General features: G+C 39.3%; 1 protein-coding gene across 11 annotated transcripts in view; it reads left to right on the plus strand.

The window, feature by feature from the left end:
* The window catches only part of LOC137188373 (epidermal growth factor receptor substrate 15-like 1), a 56,349-nt gene that overhangs the window by 14,028 nt on the left and 19,048 nt on the right, over positions 1 to 23,273 (plus strand). For 2 of the 11 annotated variants that reach the window (XM_067598028.1, XM_067598030.1), the window contains exons 11-22: positions 122 to 278; positions 2,034 to 2,096; positions 3,149 to 3,234; positions 6,629 to 6,701; positions 7,422 to 7,583; positions 7,884 to 8,081; positions 9,298 to 9,477; positions 15,403 to 15,508; positions 15,739 to 15,789; positions 18,495 to 18,631; positions 19,913 to 19,976; positions 22,533 to 22,678. In XM_067598028.1, the coding sequence (XP_067454129.1) occupies positions 122 to 278; positions 2,034 to 2,096; positions 3,149 to 3,234; positions 6,629 to 6,701; positions 7,422 to 7,583; positions 7,884 to 8,081; positions 9,298 to 9,477; positions 15,403 to 15,508; positions 15,739 to 15,789; positions 18,495 to 18,631; positions 19,913 to 19,976; positions 22,533 to 22,678 (1,423 nt within the window). The other 9 variants (XR_010929378.1, XR_010929380.1, XR_010929379.1 and 6 more) reach the window with 9 other exon arrangements.

Consider the following 23,273-nt stretch of genomic DNA (forward strand, 5'->3'; position numbering starts at 1 on the left):
GTTCTGGCCCCTTCAAATGTCAGCCAGACCAGATTTTTATGAAACATAGAGATACACAGTCTGCTCAGTGTAACTGAGTTAACCCAGTGTGTCTCTGTTAACTGTCTGCTCCTCTCTGCAGGGCTCTGGCAGACACCAGGCAGATAGGTAAGCTGACACGGGAGCAGTTCGCCCTTGCCATGCATCTCATCCAGCAGAAAGTCAGCAAGGGCATTGACCCCCCACAGGCCCTGACCGCTGACATGATCCCCCCTTCTGAGAGAGGCACTCCTGTACCAGTAAGTCTCACACACACACAGAGACACAAACAGTGCATGATTACTAGACCTGAGTGTATCATATATCTGTGTACACTGCATGCACAACCTTATCATTATTTATATGCACATTTTCTAGCGCCAAACCATATAAGCTTGAATGCTTATTGGATTTAATCATTTTCAGGTGATATGTGTTTGTGTAATGAGGGAGGGTCTGGCCTAAAGTGATTAACACCTTATATTAATAGTTATTAGGCAGCTTCATTACCTCAGGTAAAAAAGAGATTTAACTGACACTGAAAAGTCAAAAATTGTAAAATGCCTTTCAGATGGATGCAACACTCTTGAAATAGCTAAACTATTAAACTATTGAGGCATGATCACTGGACAATCAAGCGTTTTGTTGTGAATAGTCAACAGGGTTGCAAAAAAATGCATGGAGAAGAAAAGACTCAAATTAATTGCAAAAGACTTGAGAAGAATTAAACATGAAGCTACCAGGAACCCATTATCCTCTAGTGCCACTATATTCCAGAGCTGCAACCTATCTGGAGTGTCCAGAAGTACAAGGTGTCAAGTGCTCAGAGACATGGCTGAGGTAAAGAAGGCTGAAACATGATCACCACTGAATAAGATTCACAACTTGAAGCGTCAAGGTGGGCTAAGAAAAACCTGAAGGCAAATTTTTCAAAGGTTTTATGGACAGATGAAATGAGAGTGACTCTTGATGGACCTGATGGATGGGACTGGGGCTGGATCACTAATAGACACAGGACACCACTTTGAGTCAGATGCCAGCAAGGTGGAGGAGGGGCAGTGGTATGGGCTGCTATCATTAAGGATGAGCTAGTGAAGATGGACTGAAAATCAACTCCCAAACCTACAGACAGTTTCTGGAAGATACTTTCCTCAAGCAGTGGTGCAGGTAGAAGTCCTCAGCATTCAAGAAGGCCATGATCTTTATGCAAGACAGGGCTCCATCACATGAATCCAAATACTCCACTGCTTGGCTAGCTAGCAAAGGCCTCCAAGTTGATCGAATAATGACCTGGCCCCCTTCCTCACCTGACTTAAATCCTATTGAGAATGTGTGTGATTTACAGTGAGGGGAGACAGTACATCTCTTTGAACAGCATTTGGGAGACTATGGTTGCTGCTTCAGCTAAAGTTGATCATGAACAGATCAATAACCAGACAGATTCATTGGACGGAAGGCTCATGGTAATTATTGAAAAGAAGGATGGGTATATTGGTCACTGAATATTCCTGAAAGGCCAAAAATGTTATTTAATTGTCATTTTGTGTTACTCATTTGTTACACTTACTCCAAGAATTGAGAATAAACAAGTAAGTTGGGGAAAGATCTTTTTGTAATGGAGTTGCCTAATAATTTTGCACACTAATAGTTGCCAAATAATTGTGCACAGTTATATATTCCTCTGAGAAAGATAAAACTCCTTTGTTAAACATTCAGGTTTGAGGTTCAATAACATTTTGGATTGTCTGAGAGCGTCGTATTTATTCAACAATACAAATCAATCCTGAGGAATACAATTTGCCTAATAATTACACCCAAGTACACGCAGTGTAGTATATATATATTCACATATAACACATATATAAACATGTTTGTCTGCACTATAAATCACTGCTGGCAACCCTCTCATTTTCCATAGAAAATTTGTTTAAAGACATCTTTTTTGACACGGGATGGAGTTTTAACTTGTTGTTGTCATCATTGTCAGTAACTAAGTCATTTCTTTATGGCTGCAGAGCATGTCAGGATACATGACCCCAGTGGGATCAGAGATGGCTGCTCTGTCTGAGATGAGACGAGTGAGTCAATACTTTTCCTCCTCTTCTCTCCACCTCTCATCTTTCTCCTGCTCTTTGTATGTTTAGACATAACGGTGTAGAGATGTGATTTGTCTGCTAGACACCTTGTTCTTTTACTGCACTAGTTCCCCTATCTGCCATATGTGCTTATCTGGAGGAGGACAACATGAAAACCCACATAGACATTAAAATGGCAAATTTGAGGAGAGGCAAATCAATTAAATGAAAGACATTTACTGCCCACTGTTGTTCTTCTCTCTTATCCTAACTCTTTTGCTGCTGATGTTTCTCCCTTTCGTCTCCTCCTCCTCCTCTCTCAGGCTATAATGTTCAAGTTGTGGGTAGGTAACATAGACCTACATTGGATTAAAAATGCTTTCAGTGGCTGGCTGTTCAGCCTAATTACTGGAAAGCATTGGCAAGATGTTACTCTCCATTACAATACAGTGCAGTGACATTGTCTCACCCTGCCAACTGTCTGCTGATCAAGAGGAGATTCAAGATTAAAATAAGTACTTTTGATGGAGCAGCTGCAGTCTTAAGATAGCAGTTGTATGTGACCCTGGGTTACATCAGTGAAATCAACCAAATCAAGAGCATCCTGTTTACTTTGATTTAGTCAGTAACAGTCTTCCTGTTTAACAAAGGGCTGTTTTTTTAAGAAATGTCTCCACAGTCAACAACAAATGCATTCAGAAATTTCTTGAACACCACCTGCATGAAAACTTTTTAAATTTTCTCAAAGGTGTGCAGTGATGTTAAACATAAAAAACGTTCTAAAAATCTTGAATCTTTACCTTCCTTGTCAGTGGTGGTGACACTCCCCACATGTTGGTGCCACCTACTGATTCAAACCTCTGTGCTACTCCTCTTATGGACCGGTGGTTTCTCTCCCCTATCCTCTCTTTACCTCTCTCTCCTTCCCATGGCTCATCATTCCACTTTCTTCAACAAATACAGTTTACTTTGCCAACCTGTTCTTGTGTTTTTTTTTTTGTCTTTCTCCCTTCCTTGCCTTCTTTGTCTCTTTCTGCCTGTCCCTCTCTCTACAGGACAGCTCTAGTTCAGTAGGTTCAGGGGAGTTTACTGGCATCAAGGAGCTGGATGACATCAGCCAGGAGATAGCCCAGTTGCAGAGGTAACAAACAATATCACTGGTAGCACCTAGATAAAATGACAGCACTGGAAGTTTGCACTGCTTTTATCATTTTCAAAGCTGCATAGAAAATGAATTGAAGATTACATCAGTATTATTTAATTTTAAGCATCAAAGCAAAACGTTTATAGCTGTGTATATTATATATACAACTCATTTAGCTAAAACATAATATAGTCACAACAGTAGCAACAATTTAGTGATTCCTTGTACTTGTAAAGTTCTCTGTCGAAAGCTTTTTACGTTTAGTCAAATCTGTCATTTGTCAACAGCTCACACACCTCCCCACCTGATCATTAAATGCGAGCCACATCATGAGTCATGTGATCCTGGTTTATTACTCCCAGAATCTTCTTTGTCATCTCTGTATTTTCAGAAATACAATATTCTGAACCAACCCTCCTGCAAAAAATCAAGTTTGATTACAAACTAAAATACAATGAACAAAAATGTATCTGCTTTAAAAATCATCTTCTCAAAATGTAATACTTACACAAAGATACAGATTTCACCGCACTATTGATTAATAATTCAACAACCAAAACTGTGACAACCAAAATTACAAGGCAATTTCTTAGACATTCTCTGCTGTTGCACCGTGCAATACCTGTGAATTAAAATAAAATTGAGTAGTAAGGTCCTTTTTCTCCTTTACATGAGAATCTTACTGAAGATGATTACAGACCCCCATGTTTGGGAAGTTCTATTGGTCATGATCAAATATTGTATGCAAGTCTTCACAAGATTAAATGCGCAATATGTAATTTCTGCCGCTAGGGGTCTCTCAATCAAAACAATAACAAAAGATAGAGTGTGATGATGTTGTGAAGTAGCGTTGGATCATGGGAGCTGTTGTCTTCATTGTCATTATGTGCTATCATCAAAAAAATTGAAATGCTTTCAAAACAGTATCCTGACAAAGAGATATGAATTATTTTAACTATAGTTGAAATCAGAGGAAAATATGTTGATGGATTATGGCAGACTGGTATATGTAAAAGTTTAGTCAGGATACGGTTTTAAAACCATTTCAATTTTTTTAATGACAGCACATAATGACACCTGTTGTCCTCCCGGATCAAAATTGACCAGAGGACAACAGGAGGGTTAAACAACCAGCTTCTCCGAGATAGAATTACTTCAGTGTTCATCGTTCAGGAAGTTTTTACCGGGAGCCGAGTTGTCTGCAGAGGTCTCCTCCTCTCCAAAACAAACAGATCTGATGATTAAAACAGATAAAAACACTGAATAAAGCAGTTTCACGCTAAAAATCAATGTTTCTCCGACAATGTTCAGCGAGCACCGGACTTCCAGGAAGGGCTGTTAGCTGGGCTGCTGCTAACATTTGCTCAGCTTGTTTCTCTGATAACTTAAGTTCCAAACATCCAATGACTAAAATCCTTCATCTGGTTAAAAGATACAGTTAAAAATGACCTTAATCTAAAAGGTGTATCATAAAAATGTAGCTTAAAACTGAATAAAAGTCAATTCATCAGAGTTTGTGTCGGGCAACCACAACGCCAATGTATTATCTTGTATGCATGTACTCTTTGGTAGATGCCCATGTGATGGACAACCACAATGTAGCCGAGATATTATCTTGTAAGTGTATGCTCTTTGGTAGAGACCATTGTAGCGGACAACCACAACACCAATGCATGCATCTTGTGTGTGTATACTAATAAGTAGATGGGATATGACGCTATTGACAGGTGACCAAATGAAATAGACTGTTACCTTGATTAAAATTACTGATTTTTCTGGGTTTGAAAATTGTTGGAAACATTTGGGATAATGTAAGTACACCACTGAAGAAAGTATATATAATAGGTCGAGTTGTTTTTAGACATTTTAATGCAGAATAGTTACATATTATAGCTTTAAAATCTTCTGCCAGGGTGACTTATTAGTGGACACAAAGTGCCATTGTGGTTGAAGATTCAATTGTGTTTATTTTTATTCAGTTCTTTTTTTAAATGTACCATCATTGTCATTACATTTTATACAAGGAAGACTTCCCTTGTATGTTACATCTCAAGTGTTTGGCACAGCTCTACATGATGGTTGTCATTAGTGGTCTTCAACCCCTCTGTAGTATAACAGGAGAAAACCAACTGTTTCAGCCTTTTTAAACATCAACTCACACTTTTTGAGAATACAAAATTCTTAGGCATTTAAAATATGTCTTTTTAAAGATTTCACAAAATTTTAAAGTGTCCTCCTTGATAAGAATTTTCGATTACGGCAGAATTTTAAGACACATTTAGACTGACTCATAATGGTGGCTTGGGACCAACACTGTACTATATGTACTGGGTAAACAAGATAAGGAGGCTATTCTCATAAAGACTAGCCATTTTATCTGATTTCCCCTTGTTATTCTGTCATTTCGTAGTGTTTTGTGCACTCACTGCATTAAAATCTAAATGTATGTGTCAAGGCTAGAGGTTTCGGTTTTGGCACACAACATAAAAGGGAGAAGAAATGGTTACTTAAAAGCCCAGTTAAGGCCCAGTTAAGCATACCCTCAGCTCTATGCTAGGGTGCAACCATTTCCTTACAGCAGTGAGGGAGGAGTACAGTGATAATCAACTGTATTTACTTTTTTTTTTTTTGCAATTAACCATCAGTATTGTACAATATTATATGATAAAATGGTCAGTAAAGGAAATGTGAAACAGGCAGATGTGGATGAGCTTTACTAGATATCTTGGCTTCGCCTCATTGAGCTGTTTTCTTCCTTCTCACATCCGTCCATCCATCCATCCGTCCATCCATCCACCCAGCCAACCATCCAACCATCTTTTGATGTGTGTATTTTATCAATTTTTTGTTTGTTCACCACTTATTCTCCATGCTGCGTCAGCACTCTTGCCTTTACCCAGTGGAATACTCTCAGGTAAACGCACCAGCTACTGAATATCATGGACTGGCATTTTGTCAACTCTATAGTGACACCACAGAAATTAAAGTGTTTACATTTTTTCATAAAATGTTGTATGTTTTCATGTTGTTATTATTGACTGTTGTGTAGATCAATGGCAAAAAGTCAAGGTACATGTAGGCCTAATCATATCATATCAAAGTAAAGGGGTTTGAATGCTTATACACCTACTGTATATTACTGTGTTTTCAGTACTTTAAGAAAGAGGATGAAATGATTTTTTTTCATGATTTTATTTGACTTATCTTTATTATTTCTCCTCACATTGTGGATTTGATAGAGTTCCAGTCCAGTGTCTTGTTACTCTGACATGTTGATGTGTGCACACAGCAGGGGTTGATGGTTATTTGATTCTTTTTTTCTTTTAACATAATTATGTCTGTGTGCACCCTTGTGTGCATATGTTTTTGTATGTGTGTGTGTGTGTGTCAGGGAGAAGTACACTTTGGAGCAGGACATCAGGGAGACAGAGGAGGCCATCAGACATAAAAATGCAGAGGTGCAGGTGAGAACGTATATCATATAATCAGTGTAGATGTAGCCGGATACAAGTATCTTGTGGCCTGGAAAATCTGGAATTCTGTAATGTAATGATTAAAGAGTATCTTATCCTGAAGAAGTTGATACAGGACAACGTTTTCAGTATTCCACTGACATTTTGACCTCAGTTAAAATTGGAACACACAGAAATGTTGAAATGTTGTTGAATTTTATTATCTGTGTAAATGAAGTCAGACTTGAAGTTTAAAGTCCCCCTCCACTCAAAAATGTGTCTTGCTTATTGTTACTTCACTTTTTAGTGTCACTGTGCAGAATGTTGTATGTGTTCACACTCTTATGCTGAATGATGAAAGATGTTCATCTTAAATCTCAGTTTAACCAGTTAATAACCTACGAGCATGATTTTGTGACATCACAACCAATCTGGAAATCAGTTGTAATCCAGTAAGCCTCTTAAATGTGTGATTGCATAGACTTCCATTAGATTGTTACAATGAAGAAGGAGTAGATGTAATTTCACAAATTTCTAAATGAGAATTTAATCTATTTTTGTGAAAAACTTACTGTATATCAGGCACATTTTTTGTCTTAAAACAGGTCTGGAGGGGATCTTTAAGTCCACTTGCTAGAGCACTCCCCTGATCTCATTATTTGCATTTTCAAATGGTGGACACCTACATGATTCTTGATTGGCTCTTACAGTTTTTTCTGTATGTTCCAACAGGAGATGCAGAATGACCTGGACAGAGAGACAGCCAGCCTGCAGGAACTAGAAGCTCAGAAACAAGATGCCCAGGACCGCCTGGAGGAGATGGACCAGCAGAAACATAAACTAGAGGACATGCTGAACGAAGTCCGGATAAAGTGCCAGGAAGAGTCTCAGATGGTGAGGAAGAACTGGGGAATGCGAGTAAAGTGAAAAATGTTTCCTCCTCTGTGACGTATTGTAAAAGCTTTGCCACTGCTGCCACTGAACCATAGTTTGATTATTGAGTAAGTAATTCATTAAATCTTAAATGTGTTAATATTGGTGATTTTACAATAAGGGATTGTTTTACTGTTGCACTATTTGAAACTAACACCACAACAGCAGCAACATATTCAGTGTTTCAAAGAGTTACCAGCTAGTTTAGAAGTTGTTCATTTGCGAACCCATCTTCATCGCATCATTCTCATCTGCTTCCAGATCTCAACCCTCCAGAGTCAGATCCACTCCCAGGAGTCAGACCTACAGTGCCAGGAGGAGGAGCTGAGCCGGGCGAAGGCCGACCTGGGCCGGCTGCAGCAGGAGGAGAACCAGCTGGAGCAGAGCCTGGCTGCCGGCAAGATCCAACTGGAGACCATCATCAAGTCTCTGAAGGCCACGCAGGATGAGATCAACCAGGTAGGACACAGGGCCTGTGTGTGTGCGTGTGTGTGTGTGTGTGTGTGTGTGTCTGAAAGTCATCAACAGGGGGCACCATTACGCCATATAATTGCCACTTTTAAGTCAGTATTTTGTCCTTTCAAACCACAAGAAAAACAGGAACATAACATCTAACTGTGTACGTGTCTGAAAGGTGTGTCGGTTTCATTTAGCACCAACTGCTGTGATTTGTCATCTGTCTCTTATCAATCACTCATCTCACACACACAGCTTAAACCACCTGCAACTTACATACTCAGTTTGAAACATGCGGAGTATGACTGGTACATGATGCAGTCTCCGTCCATTATGCTGAGGCCTGATATGATCGATAACATTCCCCTGAATGGAAACAAGCACAGGACAAAGCAGAAGCCTGTACTCTGCCACTGCTCCCTCTCTCTCTGGTCAGAAGGTGACATAGAGAATTCAGCAGCTGATCATTTCCTCATGCTCACCTGTAATAATATCCAGTCATGTTGATTTTCATTACATAGTCCTCCTAGACCTTTTTATTATTCATAAAACTCCATGTAAGATCTGCCACCCTGGGGTGTTTCAGCAGTTTAGACAACTAAAGCGCAAGCTATGTACCTAAAGCATCATAGGTCTGAATCCATTTCCTCTCTCATATTAAATGCCAGCATGTTCCTATTTTAGGAGGAAACACCCTAAAATGATACTCAGCCCAACTTCTGTCTACTGAGTATGAAAAAGTCAGCAGGCTTTAAAGGCGTCTGTAAAGATATGTGTTTTTCTTTCTTCAGAGAGAACAGCAGCGTTGGTCAGTGTGGATTCATGTCAGTTACACTGGAGTCTTACACTCACAAGTTTTCAGAGGGAAAAAGTACAATATAAAACAGTCATAGAAGGATCTGAAAGCACTCCTGCAGTATATAATACTTGTCCATTCAACTCAGCATGTTCCAAACTGCCATATTCAAGCAAAATGATGACTAGAGTGTTTGTTTTGAATGTCTGGTATAAAGAAATGTGCTTGATAGTCCCAATTGAAGCTGGGTTAAGAAACAACTGTTAGGAGAGAATTTAAAGCATTTTGTTCACCAAAATAACAAAACACTTATTTTTCTCTTCCCTGTAGTGTTGTGTCACTCACTGTCAGTTTTTTGAAAGGAAGAAAATCATGCAGCATTGTATCTATGTGTCCTGCTACTGAACTATTTGTGTCCTGCAGGCTCGCAGTAAGTTGTCCCAGATTCAGGACAGCCAACAGGAAGTATCTAAAAGTATTGAGCAGTACAACAGCACCTTGAACGGAACTCATGGAGGCAGTATGACAAACCTGGCCGACATGAGCGAGGGCTTCAGCGACAGAGAGAACGGAGGATTCCCAGCCATGGTGAGAGCAGCACAGGTCAGCATCTCTATTAGAACTCTGCTTTTGCTTCCCGGTACGCTGATAACATCAAATTCTCAACAAAAACACATGTTTTCAGTAGGATCGAATACATTTCAGTTAAAAAGTATAAACACAGATAATTTCAGCTTTGTGGCTATCAGCAGTGAAAGAGATCTCTTTTTTCTCCTTTAGTCTCTTTAGAATGTTTTGTAATGCAGCATCTTGAAGGACCAGGGTGTAAGAATTAGGGGGATCTATTGGCAGAAATATTGGCAGAAATGGAATATAATCTCCTACACACTTTGAAGGTGGGCGGGGGGGAAGGTAGATGCCACTAAATCCTACACAATAGTCCTTGAAGGCAGCATGGGCTTGCTGTGACTGTGACTGTGTGGTAGTACAGGAGATAACTGTGAAGTAGGACGTTTGGAGGCACAATGCAATAAAACCTTTATTTAATCAGTTTAGTCCTATTGAGACTGAGATATAATTTTCAAAAGAGAAAAATATATAACTACATAGTTTAAAAATATGACAAGATACCATCATTTGACTTTGAACACTTGGGTGTTGCTTTAGGAATGTTTGGGAATTTATACCAATATAAAAATAACAGTTGATGATGTACAGTAATTCAGAGAAGAGCTGGGATCAATTCACTGCAATGGACTCTGTAACCTGGACAAATGCAGACAGGTCTATAGGTCCTGGAACATTTCTAAAGTCTTATAATCAGTTTTATTAATGCCAGGCCTAGAAGTCATGAAACTATCTTAGAAGTATGATGATTTAAGTCAACAAAACCATTTTAACTGCTTTTATTTTCCTTTGTTTGATGTTCTGTACAGAAAAAAACAACTGTTAAGCCATTAAAATCTTTTAATCTAGTGTGTAGCGCCTTTACATTGACTGCATACACATGCCTGTTGAGAAAAGTAATATTGTAGATGAAGCAATCTCCCTTTATATACCTGTCATACTTACCTAATGACAAAAATCTAAAGACAGAAATCAACTAAATCAATTTGTGTTTGGTTTTAAAAGTATCAAATGTAACAGTGATATAAGAAGAAGATTCACATTTGCAGCCTGTTTTTCTCAGGTGAGCCAGGAGAGCTGAAGCAGAGCAGGATGCAGAGATAGTTGACCATTTCCTGGAGGAGGTTGTGGCCGCTGGGTAGAGCAGGAGGCAGAGAGGCTGGAGTGTAATCAGTTCAATTATAATAATAAATTATCAGTCAGCCGTTCAACCAACAATCATTTAGTTTTTTCTTGGTGTTGTTCAGTGACTCCCAGATAGAGTCCTTGTGTGCTGTTGTGGTTCTTAAAGAGAGATAGTTAAGCGCCCATAGGGTCTCCATAGGGTGATAGTGTAATAAATGACAGCTTCTGCAAAATATGTAACATGTCCCGATATATTTGTTAAAGGCTTTGGCTGGTGATTTTCTATTTAAGCAAGCATGAATCAATCAATCAATCAATAAGTCATCAATCAATAAGCATCACTGAAGTGCCAACAATAAAGATAAAGCACACCCTTGAGTATAATATTGCGATTATACAACATTTACCAACAAAATAAAAGATATAAACAAAATGTATTCATATTATGGGGCAGTTCACTCTAAAAATAAAAAACTTCTTGCTTGTGTTATCTCTGTTTCCATGGAAACACATGGGGTATGACTAATACCTGGAAAACAATCACTCACGTCAGTAGAATCCTATGTAATGAATCCTAGTTTACTACTCCAGCAAGTAGGTCGACCCTTAGTAACGACCAAGCATCAGAGGCGATTTGTGGTCCCTGTTAAGTCAGCCAGCCTTCAACTTCACCTAATGCTTTCTGGAGTTCGCGGCATTTCCCAAACTGGATAAATACCTCACATATAAACACAAAACCGCTTTGCTAGCTCATTCTCGTTGTAACTAAGATATCCGCTGAAAAAAGTAATTTTTCCATGGACAGATTTAGCTACTTTGTCCGCAAACTTCACAGACATTTTTAAGCTAGTAGTGCCGTGTCACCAGCACAGCTGATGGATAATGCTTGAGTAGAAGCTGAGATATACTCTCACCTGAAGGGAAAATGGCTAAGTTTTGCTGTGTATGGGGATACCAGATAACGATGAAGAGTGGAGAAGGGTTCGGGTTTTCAGTGTGTGAGTGTGTGCGTGCGTGTGTAACTCGTCCCACAGACAAGTTTGCCAAGTTCACATATCTCCGCAATTCTAATCAACTACCAGACGTCTACCCAGAAGTGACTGTTGTTGTTAGCGCAACGTAACAGTCTGTAGTTCTAATGAATGGCAGAGTAATATTTTTAGTGATGAGGCTTTTTTCATTTGAGCACGGCTAAGTGTGTTGTCATGCTGATTTGAGCACGTTCTAAATGTCTAGTTGACCAATCAGATTGCTTGGTCAGAACTACATGTATAAATGTATGTATAAACATATATAAATTTTTCTTATTGTCAACAAATCTCATGTTTGGAGCCAAACCAACAATGAACTGATATACTTCTAAGTATTGTGTGTGTATGAAAGCCTGATATAACTTCTGTGTGCGGTGGACCGCCTTCCTTCACCCCAAAGGCTTGTTGGTTTGGCTCCAAACATGAGATTTGTTGACAATAAGATAAATATAGAAAATCACCACCCAAATCCTTTAAAGTGTGATCAAACACTAAAACATGACATTAGTGACAGAACAGAGGAATTTAGGTGATGTTTTTAGATTTATGCAAAACTAAATACAATACTGAGCATGATTCTACATTATTTAGGCCTTTATGCCATTTATATACCAACTATTTTCGACTGTAAATGACCCAATAATCCTATGTTCCTGCTTCTCTACATAGTTTCTCTCTCTTCCTCCTCCTCTTTATTGAGGCCTATTATCATCTAGACAGGAGATTACCAGCAAGTTTGCAAACTGCAGCTGGCCAGATCCTTGGCTGTCACTTCTGTCATTTGAACTGTCTTTTGCTAAAACCCCTGGTTATTATTTCTCTTCATGTCTCTCCATTGTGTTCCCTGCAGAGTTGGAGCCCTTGGGCCTTTAAGAGTTCCCCAGCACTGATCTAATCCCACAATTTAGTTATAATAACATCATTACCTTGGCTCAGTCCCTCTCACACCTGGCAAACAGTTCTTATTCAGAATTTCCAGCCCTAAGCAAATTCACACATCCCAGTAGTTAAAGACTGTTCAGAGGTGTCAATTTGACTATGATACATAAAAAATGCTAATAACAGCTGTATTATACATATTAAATATCATAGTTGACAATAGTTTTCATATAAGCACAGTAAATATACTGGTATATATTTGGGATCAAAAGTTGGATCAGATGCAGGGTTGTCTATTAAACACAGTTGAAATCTGTTAATGAAGCATGGATGGCACATGAAGAAAAGTCCCTATATATTTAGACATACACACACACACACACATACACACACACACACACACACACACACACACACACACACAGAGGAATGTGGCAGTCCAGACAAGGGCTCCCTCTGCAGAAGGTTTTGAGCAGGAGCAGCAGAGATCATACAGAAAAAGGAAAATTGCAAAAGAATGAATATTGCTTCTGTGTTTTTTTTAAGTGAAATTCTAGCCAGTTGGAAAGGGGGAAGGTGCATGTGTGTGTACGTGTGTGTGTGTGGTGTAATAAGCACAGGCTTCGCCCTCCCTAGACACTTTTGATAGAAGTAGTTGTCAATGTTGATTTGTGCAACTATGGCTGAGTGGAAGATTAAGACTTCCGTTTCATTATCAGATTTCATTGTCAGACATGACAATTCACAAAGTTAATAGCTGAGAACTAGGAACATGATAACATCACTAATGCTGTAAACCACACCAAAGAGCAGCGAAGTGCGGTGAGTGGCCATGCAATCTCTATGGAAAACCTGTGGTGGCCCTCTGCAGCAAAGTGCGGCCAAAATATAAGTTGGGAATAGTTCAACTTTTTGTGGCAAATTGTGGCCCGAGAAAAAAACCTGCAGCCAATCAAAACACAGAGCCCCCTGACGTGTCGACCTATAGTTCAAAAAATTTCTTCCTGCCCAAAACAAATGAACAATGGAAGATAAACTGATAAACTGTGGCTGTTTCTTCACACCCCATACTGTACAACAACACATTGTACAATTACAGGGGTGGGGGGGGGGGGCTGGGGTGTACTTTCACCCACTTAGGTGGGCAGAAATATCTTTTATTGGGCATATTTATTTCACTTAACATACAAATAATAAATTATACAGTAGGCCTAGATTATGACAATGTTCTTATTGTGTTTTTTCCCAGTGGATGAATGTACAAAGAGGTGGAAAAACCTCAAAGACACTTTCAGCAAGCAGAAAAACAAAGAGACAGAGTGATGAAGGAGCGGCAGTGCTGTTTTTGCCCACTCGACAATTGCGATTAATGCAAACCATGTTGTTTCTGACGTCTTTGACTCTGGCCAAAGCCACCAGCAGCAACATGAGAGGTCTGGGTGAGGAGGAGCTGTAGTGAGAGGAGGTGGGAGACTACTGAGGATGAGATGCACCTGCAGATGACGGGCAGAGCAGTGCTGTTTCCTCCTCAAGTACACCAGGGCAACAGCTAGAGCAATGTTTCTCTCCATGGTGCAAATAATCTCTTATCAAGGATCTAGATTATTTATAAGCATTCCTTTCTTGCAAAAAAAATGATAGTTTTATTCATCGGCATATCATCTCACTTCAGAGAACATAGCCTATCAGATATGTCAACAATGTTTTTATTGTGGCACACAGAATGACACGAAATGAAAGGACACGCCCACCGGCTGCAGAAGCATGTTATTTTTGTGGCGAACCGCATTTCACCGCTCTTTGGTGTGGTTACAGCGTAAGCTACTCTATGTGGAGGTAAAGATGAAATTGAGCGCACCTGAAATGTTGTTAATAATCCCTTGTTTTACAGGAAAACGGTGCATCAGAGTTAGTAATAAAATGGCACAGTACAAATCACTGCATGTGAATGTGGCTCCATGTTTACTTCAATTAAAGTGAAACTCCACAGAAAAAAAATGTCTCACTACTCATGTAAGTATCTTACAATTTTTAGGACTACTGATATTTTTAATGGAGAAGGAGTCATATAAATGTTATGGGAAATGAAAAAAAGATGGAATAAGATGCACAAAAGGCCACAAAATATACACAAGCCACAAAAACTGTTAGAGAGAGAGCAGGACGGAGCTTCAGGGCCGGTATCTCAGAGTGCAGCAGGTGGAGGTGGAGACGGTGTTGATTCAGTAGATGTTTCACTAAAATATGAAGTAAATGCAGCTAATCACTCATTGCAAATGTCAGAATAGTGCAGCATTTCATGAACACAAACCAGAACACTTTGTTACAAAACAAAAGGATGTTGTATTTATTGATGATGACACTCTTCTCTCTCTAAGAATCAGTTGTTAGTTACATGTAGCTCTCTAGATATTTCTGTGCTGCACTCACTCTGATGTGAGTCTGTCTGATGTGATTTCTTTAGAACAAAAGTATAGTCATGTTTCCTCTCCTGTTTCAACCTTCCGTATGGCTTGTGTAAATCCCATCTGCACTAATTTTACACCTGGTCTTCACAGATAGAGAATTTTCTCTGCAAAACTGACAGAGAAACATACAAACACATAACATCAGTTATGTTTTCCCATGAATGCTATCCTTAAATGCATATCAAAAAAGGAGAGAGACACACTTTGCATACACTTGCACAAATGCAAGCTGTGACTACCACCTGCTTTATAAAGACACTTGCATGAGTTTGTGCTGCAAAACACCTACTCCTGATAGTTAGAAAAGAAAACACTTTGTTGACGACCACTTGTAAAACACAATAAATTAACAAAATCATCTTCTGTCTTTTTCTTTCCTTGTCTTTTCCCCACCACAGGAGGACCCATTCAAAGTGAAGCCATCTGTGTTCAACAGCCAGCCTCAGGAGCTTCACACTGACCCCTTCCACTCTGAAGACCCCTTCAAAACAGACCCTTTCAAAGGTTCTCATCTTCCTTTTCACTGCCCCCCCCCCTCTATTTATCTGTGATCCTCTTTCTCTTCTCCTCAGGATATTTGTTCTTCTCTTCCTTTACTCTGTTTATCTTATGCTTTCTTTCCTCTGGACAGCTTATTTGTTTCCAGCTTGTGTTTTTCTTTGACTCGTCTATATCTACCTCTTTGTTTTCTTCCTGCTCTTCCCTCTCTGCTTCATTCCTCTCCTGTACTGTAGGTGACCCTTTCCAAAATGACCCTTTTGCAAAGCAGCCATCAGCATCCACAGGTATTTACTTGGGAGAGCGGAACTCAGACATGTTTTCCTTATACCATTGTATATTCTTGTGAGCTTACTGCTACATTAATCACTTTTTGACCAGTATAACAAGCTGACACACACACACACAACCCTGACATAATATTGGTTTACTTGGCTTGTTCACACCAGCATTGAATAAGGCAGCATTTTGGATAATGTTTAAATAGTATGTCCAGGACTATCCTCATTTTTGTATCAGCTACACAAAACTTATCGAGAAGACCTTCTTGACACACCAAATTAACAAAACAAAAACTACGAGTACTTACAAATCTCATCTAGTATTAAAGATGATATTGCTAAATGAAGCACCTGTGCATTATTCTTTCCTGCCCTTTGAAAATCAATATATGCAACAGGATATCTTTTAGTTTTAACCCTTGACTGTATATAAAGATGGACGACACGTCGGGGAAAATGTATTTGACGTGTACTTTGATATCTTTGTTTGTCTCATGTCTCATCTGCTAACATGGAGGGGGCGGGATTTATGACCTATACTGCAGCCAGCCACCAGGGGGCAATCAAGATATTTTGGCTTCACTTTTGGAGAGCTGTCATGACGTCCATATTTATATACAGTCGATGGTTATAACTCACATGTTTGCGATCATGAAGTAAAGTGATTTATTCCTACAGATAATACAATATTAGTCAATTGAGTTCCTTGTGATCCCATTTTGGTCTACTATAAAAACCTAACAGTACAAATCCAGATTCCTGCTAAATGGTTTCTGAGCCCTGAAGTAACGGTCATACACACATCCATGAGTCGGCTGTGCTTGTAGTGGCAGCCTTGTCTTTTGTTGATGATGTGTGAAACAGCAGTGTGTGCAACTGTGACTTCTGTCACACTTCCCTCTTTAGTGATATTGTGGAGTTTCACTTCTCTGCTCGGTACAAGGAGATCAGTGATAGAAATCAGACTTTTCACACAGCAGTGAACCTCACACCCAGATGCACTCTGTGATCACACAGACTTTCTCAGGCTCATGCCCACTACTCCACAGTATACAGGCCATTATTGCTTGTTTGTTCCATGCCTCGGCTTTGGTTTTCTAATATGTCGAGCATGCTCTGTAACATTTTTTGAGTTGTTCAGCCACTTGTTAAGTTTTCCTGGTAGTCCAAAGCAAACATCCATCTTAACTGCAAACACTTCATCTAACAGAACATTTCTGTCAGATCTGGCTGGTATCTGATGTGTGAAGGAAAAAGCACCGATATCTGTAACTCTGGCATCTCACCAAGTCCTGGGTTCATGACCTGCAGTGTGCCTCTTACCGTAATCAAACTAGATATTACAGGGAGGTGTGCTCACAGTTGGTTAGTTGAACCACTCAGGCATCATTAATGATGATGGAAAAACCAGTGCAGACTTGCCAAATAACCCTGACACATCCTGTTACTATAGTGCTGCTTACTCCCTGAGCCTAACATTCCAAAAGTTTGTTAATCACCATTCCTTTCCTGAGAATTTTCAGGAAATTACCTCATGTTTATGAACTGTGCTGAAAGTAGGTACATGCTGATACTTCACTCAAAAAATAATACAGGCAATATGGTCAAAATGCTGATACACTACTGTGGTGCAGCAGCGAAACAAATTTGACAGATGTCATGATACTTAAATATATATTTTTATAAATCTTCATTCATAAGTGATTGTGCAGTGAAGCTGTTACTAGAATACAATCTTTAATAACTTGCTTAAAAACTGTCTATTGGTGACTTGGTGATTTTTCACAATCCTTGGATGGATCTCAACCCAGAAAAAAATGTTAAGGGCCTCCACACATGATAGTATTTCCATTTCAAGTTACGTCATGGAGAGCTGTCATCTCTTTGGTTGAACATTGAAATGTCACAAACGACATCAAAATCGAGGTGTAAAAGTGGCGCCCAACACGTGATGTAACACTATTGTGTAGTTCAATAACTTTGTCCCCTCCTTAGAAAAACAATGGCTCAGGGCATTTCAAAGCAAAAAAGGTGCGTGCACATCAACTCTAATGGGGTACAAGTGCAGGACATCAACAAAGGAAAAGGAGAGGCTGTCCACACACTGAAATTTGCAAGCTCATCAGTTTTTATGAACGCAACATTTCAACCCACAAGGTCTTCGTCTGTCCAAAACCACCATTGCAAAGCCATTCGGCTACTGGTAATATGTAGAGACCCTTTAATTGGAACTCTGGAAAAGTGACATCTGTCATTTGAAGCTGGAGCACAATCCCTGGTTCTGTTGTCTGGTTAAATCCCCCACCTGTCATAAATCTGTATTTCTGTGATGCTGTTCCCTGATATATGTGCAGAGTTTGTTCTCACACTCATCTGCTGAAGGGGAAAACCTTAAATCAGTTTAACAAGTGCACATATGAGCAAGATTTATGACATCACAACTAGTTTGGAAGCCAGGCATGGTCCAGTATGCAACTTACATAGGTGTGAAGTTTTGAAATGAAAAAATATTTGCATATTCATAGATGGTGGATTTTCCAGTGAGGGAGAAGGAGTGGGTCTCATTTTAAGAGTTTTAATGAGGTAATTGAACTTTATTGTGGAAAGTCCATATAGTATCAAACACAAATAATGATCCCAAGCTGGAAGCAGGGGTATTTTTATGTGCCATAAAGATTACAGACTACAGCGATTTATAATTTCTGCTGCAGATCCTTTTGGAGGAGACCCATTCAAAGAGACAGATCCGTTCAAGGCTTCATCAGAGGATTTTTTCAAGAAGACCACAAAGATGGATCCCTTCTCCACACCAGACCCCTTCAGTAAAAGTGCCACATTACCTTCCAAGGTACTTCTTGTTGATTGAAGGCCAGAACATGGAATTTGTTATTCATATCATTTTATAAAATCCCAATAGTGACAGATTTTAAGATGGCTGCTAATTGTCGGTGTACCACACTGCACTGTATACTATATGTCATGGGGTAAGTGGGCCTTCCCTGGAGCCTTGTGTTTTGCAGAGGTCTGACATACAGTGTATAATCTTAATACTCAGTTCTCACTGTTGGCATTTACACTTTGCTGTGAAAAATGTCATGACTTTTTGAGAATGCAGTTTTCCCTGACTTTTTTGAATTTCATATAACTGCTGAGTTTGGATTTGATGTGGTTTGAGCGTCTTGATTTTTGGTAGCATACTGTATGTGAATACAGCAAATTAACTGTTGCAGTTTTCCTCCATTGATTTGATGCTTTTACATTAACTGTGTTCAAAGACCGCAAATGCAGTGATTCCGTGATCACGGCTTCAAATGCATTCACTTTCACCGGTTATTTTAATAGTTATCTTTCCCCTTCATACAGTGATCATAGAAATATGGTTTGCAGAACATTGAACACAAGTGCAGACCCTGAGTACTGAGTACAGATTTCAGATGAGCCCTCTTCTCACAATCAAAATCGATTTTGATTTGTAAACAGAAACAGCAGGTTACCTGGATGCAAAGAGAGTAGGAAAACATCTGTGATGTAGAGGTGTGTGAATGTTAAGTGGGAAAGTCCATGGAGGGACAAGTTCCCCAATTTTATTACAATATCATATTGGACAATGTGAAGTTTCATCAGACTGTAGTGTAGCAACTATCAAACCAATCTAAGAACGCCAATGATGTGTCTTCCTTAAAAAAACAAAGAAATGCAAACTATTTTATCCAAGTGTCTGACATGAGAGAATAATATAATAGGTGTGATGTGGATAAAAATCTATGACCTGGTGTAAATAAACAGACTGACTAAAATATTTAGATTTTATTTTCAGTTTTGTTTAAAAGACTGAAGGTGTGAACTTAGGATTTGATGCTCTGTATTGAAAAAGACGGTTGTTTTTCTTTTTGCCGTCCTGAGTGAGGATTGTTTTGTTGCACTTGTCCTTTTACACACCAGTATGTGATTTTATTTATTGTATGAAGAGTTTTGAGAACACCTTTAGGAGCATTTACTGTTTTGCAAATGGAAACACAGTGTTGGTCTTTGTGTCCTACTCTCAAAACTGTGCTTTTTGTTTCTAACAGTGCATCAAAACAATTGAGGAGAAAGTATAACAGGGTGTTTCTTCTTATTCCTCCTGCAGCAAACCAGTCACTTCACAAGTAATGACCCTTTTTCTTCAAGCAACCCAAAACCCAAAGGACCAGGTATGATTTCATTCTGTGTGTGTGTGTGTGTGTGTGTGTGTGTGTGTGTGTGTGTGTGTGTGTGTGTGTGTGTGTGTGTGTGTGTGTGTGTGTGAGTGAGTGAGTGAGTGAGTGAGTGAGTGAGTGAGTGAGTGAGTGAGTGAGTGAGTGAGTGAGTGAGTGAGTGAGTGAGTGAGTGAGTGAGAGACAACGGTGGAGGTTTGTGGGTTGAGCGGTGTGGATTAGCTGTCATAAACGGGTCGGGTGGGTGCAAGTATTAAAAAATCCTGACAGTCTTGCCTCTCTGCCTGTCTCTGCCTTGGATATAATGTCTCCAGACCACAATATCAATGGTGTTAACTATGATAGCAGTCTCAGTTGTAATAATAACCACCAATGATATCCCTGAAACCAAGAAACAGCAAGTTCCATCAGTCTGCTCAGCCAAGGGAGAAATAGAGAAACAAAAGATGTGTTGCTTATTTATTGGCCTTTTGTTCATCTGAGGGATTCTCAATTGATTATAATGACTAATTTAGTATCGATGAGGCCAGTTTCTGTTGTCTCAGTGGGTCTGCTCTGCTAGAGTATAAGGCAGTGTTTCCCCTATAGTAGTACAGGCGGACCGCCAGGCCAACGAGTACCCCCGCCAGGCCGAAAAATCATTTTTTTTAATGTCAAAAATAATGCCCAGTATCCATTCATTCGCAAATCAATAGCATTGGGGAGCCTCTGAGCAGCGCTGTTTCGAAACGTGAGTCAACATCTGTGTCGTTGCCTGGGAAACTGCAGGTAGCGTAACGCCTTCTAAGGAATAGGGCAATGCACAAGCGGGTGAGTGGTTAAGCTAGAGAGCGAACGTCATAAAAGTGACGATGAATGTGAGCAGAGCAGAGGAAAAGGTCATCATTAAGTTGTCAGTAAATGTACAGTACAGACAACAGTGTGTCAGTTAATAAATGCTGCAGCTTGTCAAGACCCAGAAAAGTCACGTCTGTTGTTGCAAAGGTGAAGGGGTTAGCTCCGAAGTTAGCAACAGTGGGTTAGCCTAGCCTGACAACGCTAAACAGATAAATAGAGAACGAAAATGTGTAGCTGCCTGCTAATTTTTCTTCCAACTAGCATTTAGAAAAAAATATATATGTTAAATACTATGACTATATATAAAATATATTTTTCAACTTTATTTTGATTTGTGTGTTCAGGCAAAAAGAATAGGTTGTTATGCGCAGCTAGTACAGAACAGGGTCTTTTAATGGGTTACATCTTATAGGCACATATAGAGTATGTAATCTATTATCCAATTGTTTTACATATTGATCATTTCGTGGTCTTAAGGAAAAGGTCAGTTTCTCCATACAGTGTATTTGGTTGACAATTGCAGTCCAGTTGTTTGATGGGGGGGTTTGCCTGCAGCCATTGTAATGGCTTTCTTGCTCGATGCCAAAAGTATTTTGTTAATTTATACCTTGAGTATGAGTCAATTTTAGAAGAGACATCAATTTGAGTATACTTCTCTCAGGATTTCTCGGAGTGAGCAAAATATTGTCTGCAAACAAGCTTGTCTTGCACTCAACATCACCAATTAAAATCCCACTAATCTTTGCAACACCCTCTTTGATTTCTCGTTTTTTTCTGATCTATTTACCTTTAGCTTTTCTGAGTTTATCCCCTTTCATATTCATGACAGCAATCCTATCAAGTTAAAGCACTTGAATTTGAGGAATTAACCCAAGTGAGTGGGAGAGTGTTCTGTCAGCCTTCCGTTCCTTACACCATGCCAATCACAAGATAAAACTAAAATTAATTTTGATAAGTAAGCCACTAAAATAAGAAGGTTACTGAGATGATTTCTCTGCAGGTGAAAGTATGAATTTGATTGATAAAGTTTACTATTTGATTCAGCCTTACCCAAATACCCAAATTTTACAACATCAAAGACATTTTGAGCTCACAAAGCCATGTGTCAAAATGTGTCTTTGATATTACATACAGGAAAAGCTCACAATCACCTGAAGAGTTCAAATCATTTACATAAATTAGGAAGAATAAGGGTGCTAGGATGACCCCTGTGGAAGTGACCACCGCTTAACCTCAACATACTGAATATGATTACTTCAGTAACACTTAAAACAGTCAGTGACTAGGTTGTCACTTAATAGCATCCAATTTGTTACATAAACTTAAATGATTAACTGGATCAAATGTCTTTTGAAGGTCAAGACAAGCCACACAGCACCTGCATATAATCTGATATCCATTTAAACTTATTGGTCATTTTCCTCCTCGTCCTTTCCACCTTTTTATGCAAGGGAACATTATTGAAAAGGTTCCACTCTATGATCATTCGGTGGTATTTGATTGCAGTACTGTATTTTATAAGTTCATGTATATCTAATATTTTTGCTTCTCCACATATTAATGAGGTATGGCCTCAAAACACATCATAAATATGTTGTGAGTATGTATAGAGTAGTCTCAACAATTGCTGATCATTTTAAGTAAGCTAGTAATTACAGTCACTTGGTGTCTATCTGCCTGTTGATATAAATTCACGTCATTTCGTGTCATTTTCAGACCTGTTTGGCACGTTGGATCCATTTGGCAGCAGTTCATTTAGCAGCAGCAGTAACAGCTCCGCTGGATTTGCAGACTTCAGCCACATGTCGAAGCCCAGAGACCCTTTTGAAGGCCGGGCCAGCTGGCTGCCAGACTATCAGAAGGTAACAGAGGCCACAACTCATCAAGCCTGGGGTGTGCAGATAGACATATTATCCAGTAGTCTCCCATTAGATACATGGGATATTAAAATGTCTCTTAAAGGAAGGTTCACAGTTTGTGAAGTCTGTCTTAAAACAACAGTGAGGTGCCCACATGAACATTGAAACATGTTTTCCTTGCTGTAATTCCTCCTGTTCATACTGATCCCTTCATAATGCACTTACAATGTAAGTGATGGGGGCCAAAATCCACAGTCCTCCTTCACTGCAAAAATGTATTTAAAAGTTTATCTGAAGCTAATATGAAGCTTCAGTGTCCAAATGAGTCAAATCAAGTAGATATCTTTCAATGTTACAGTCTTTTTAGAGCCAAAGTCCCTCTTTTTGTTACTTTACTTCCTATGCTGCTCAACACGGAAACACTGTCTGAGGAAACACAAAGAGGGAATTTGATGCTAAAAATGTGGGTAAATGTGTCAGATATCCACTTGATATGATTAACTAAGACTGCTGAAGACTCATATAAGTTTCACATCGACTTTTAAATGCATTTTTGCACAAAATGACTGTGTGGACACACTGTGGATTTTGGCTCCAT

This window comes from Thunnus thynnus, chromosome 8 (assembly GCF_963924715.1).
Source record: "Thunnus thynnus chromosome 8, fThuThy2.1, whole genome shotgun sequence".
Classification (NCBI taxonomy): domain Eukaryota; kingdom Metazoa; phylum Chordata; class Actinopteri; order Scombriformes; family Scombridae; genus Thunnus; species Thunnus thynnus.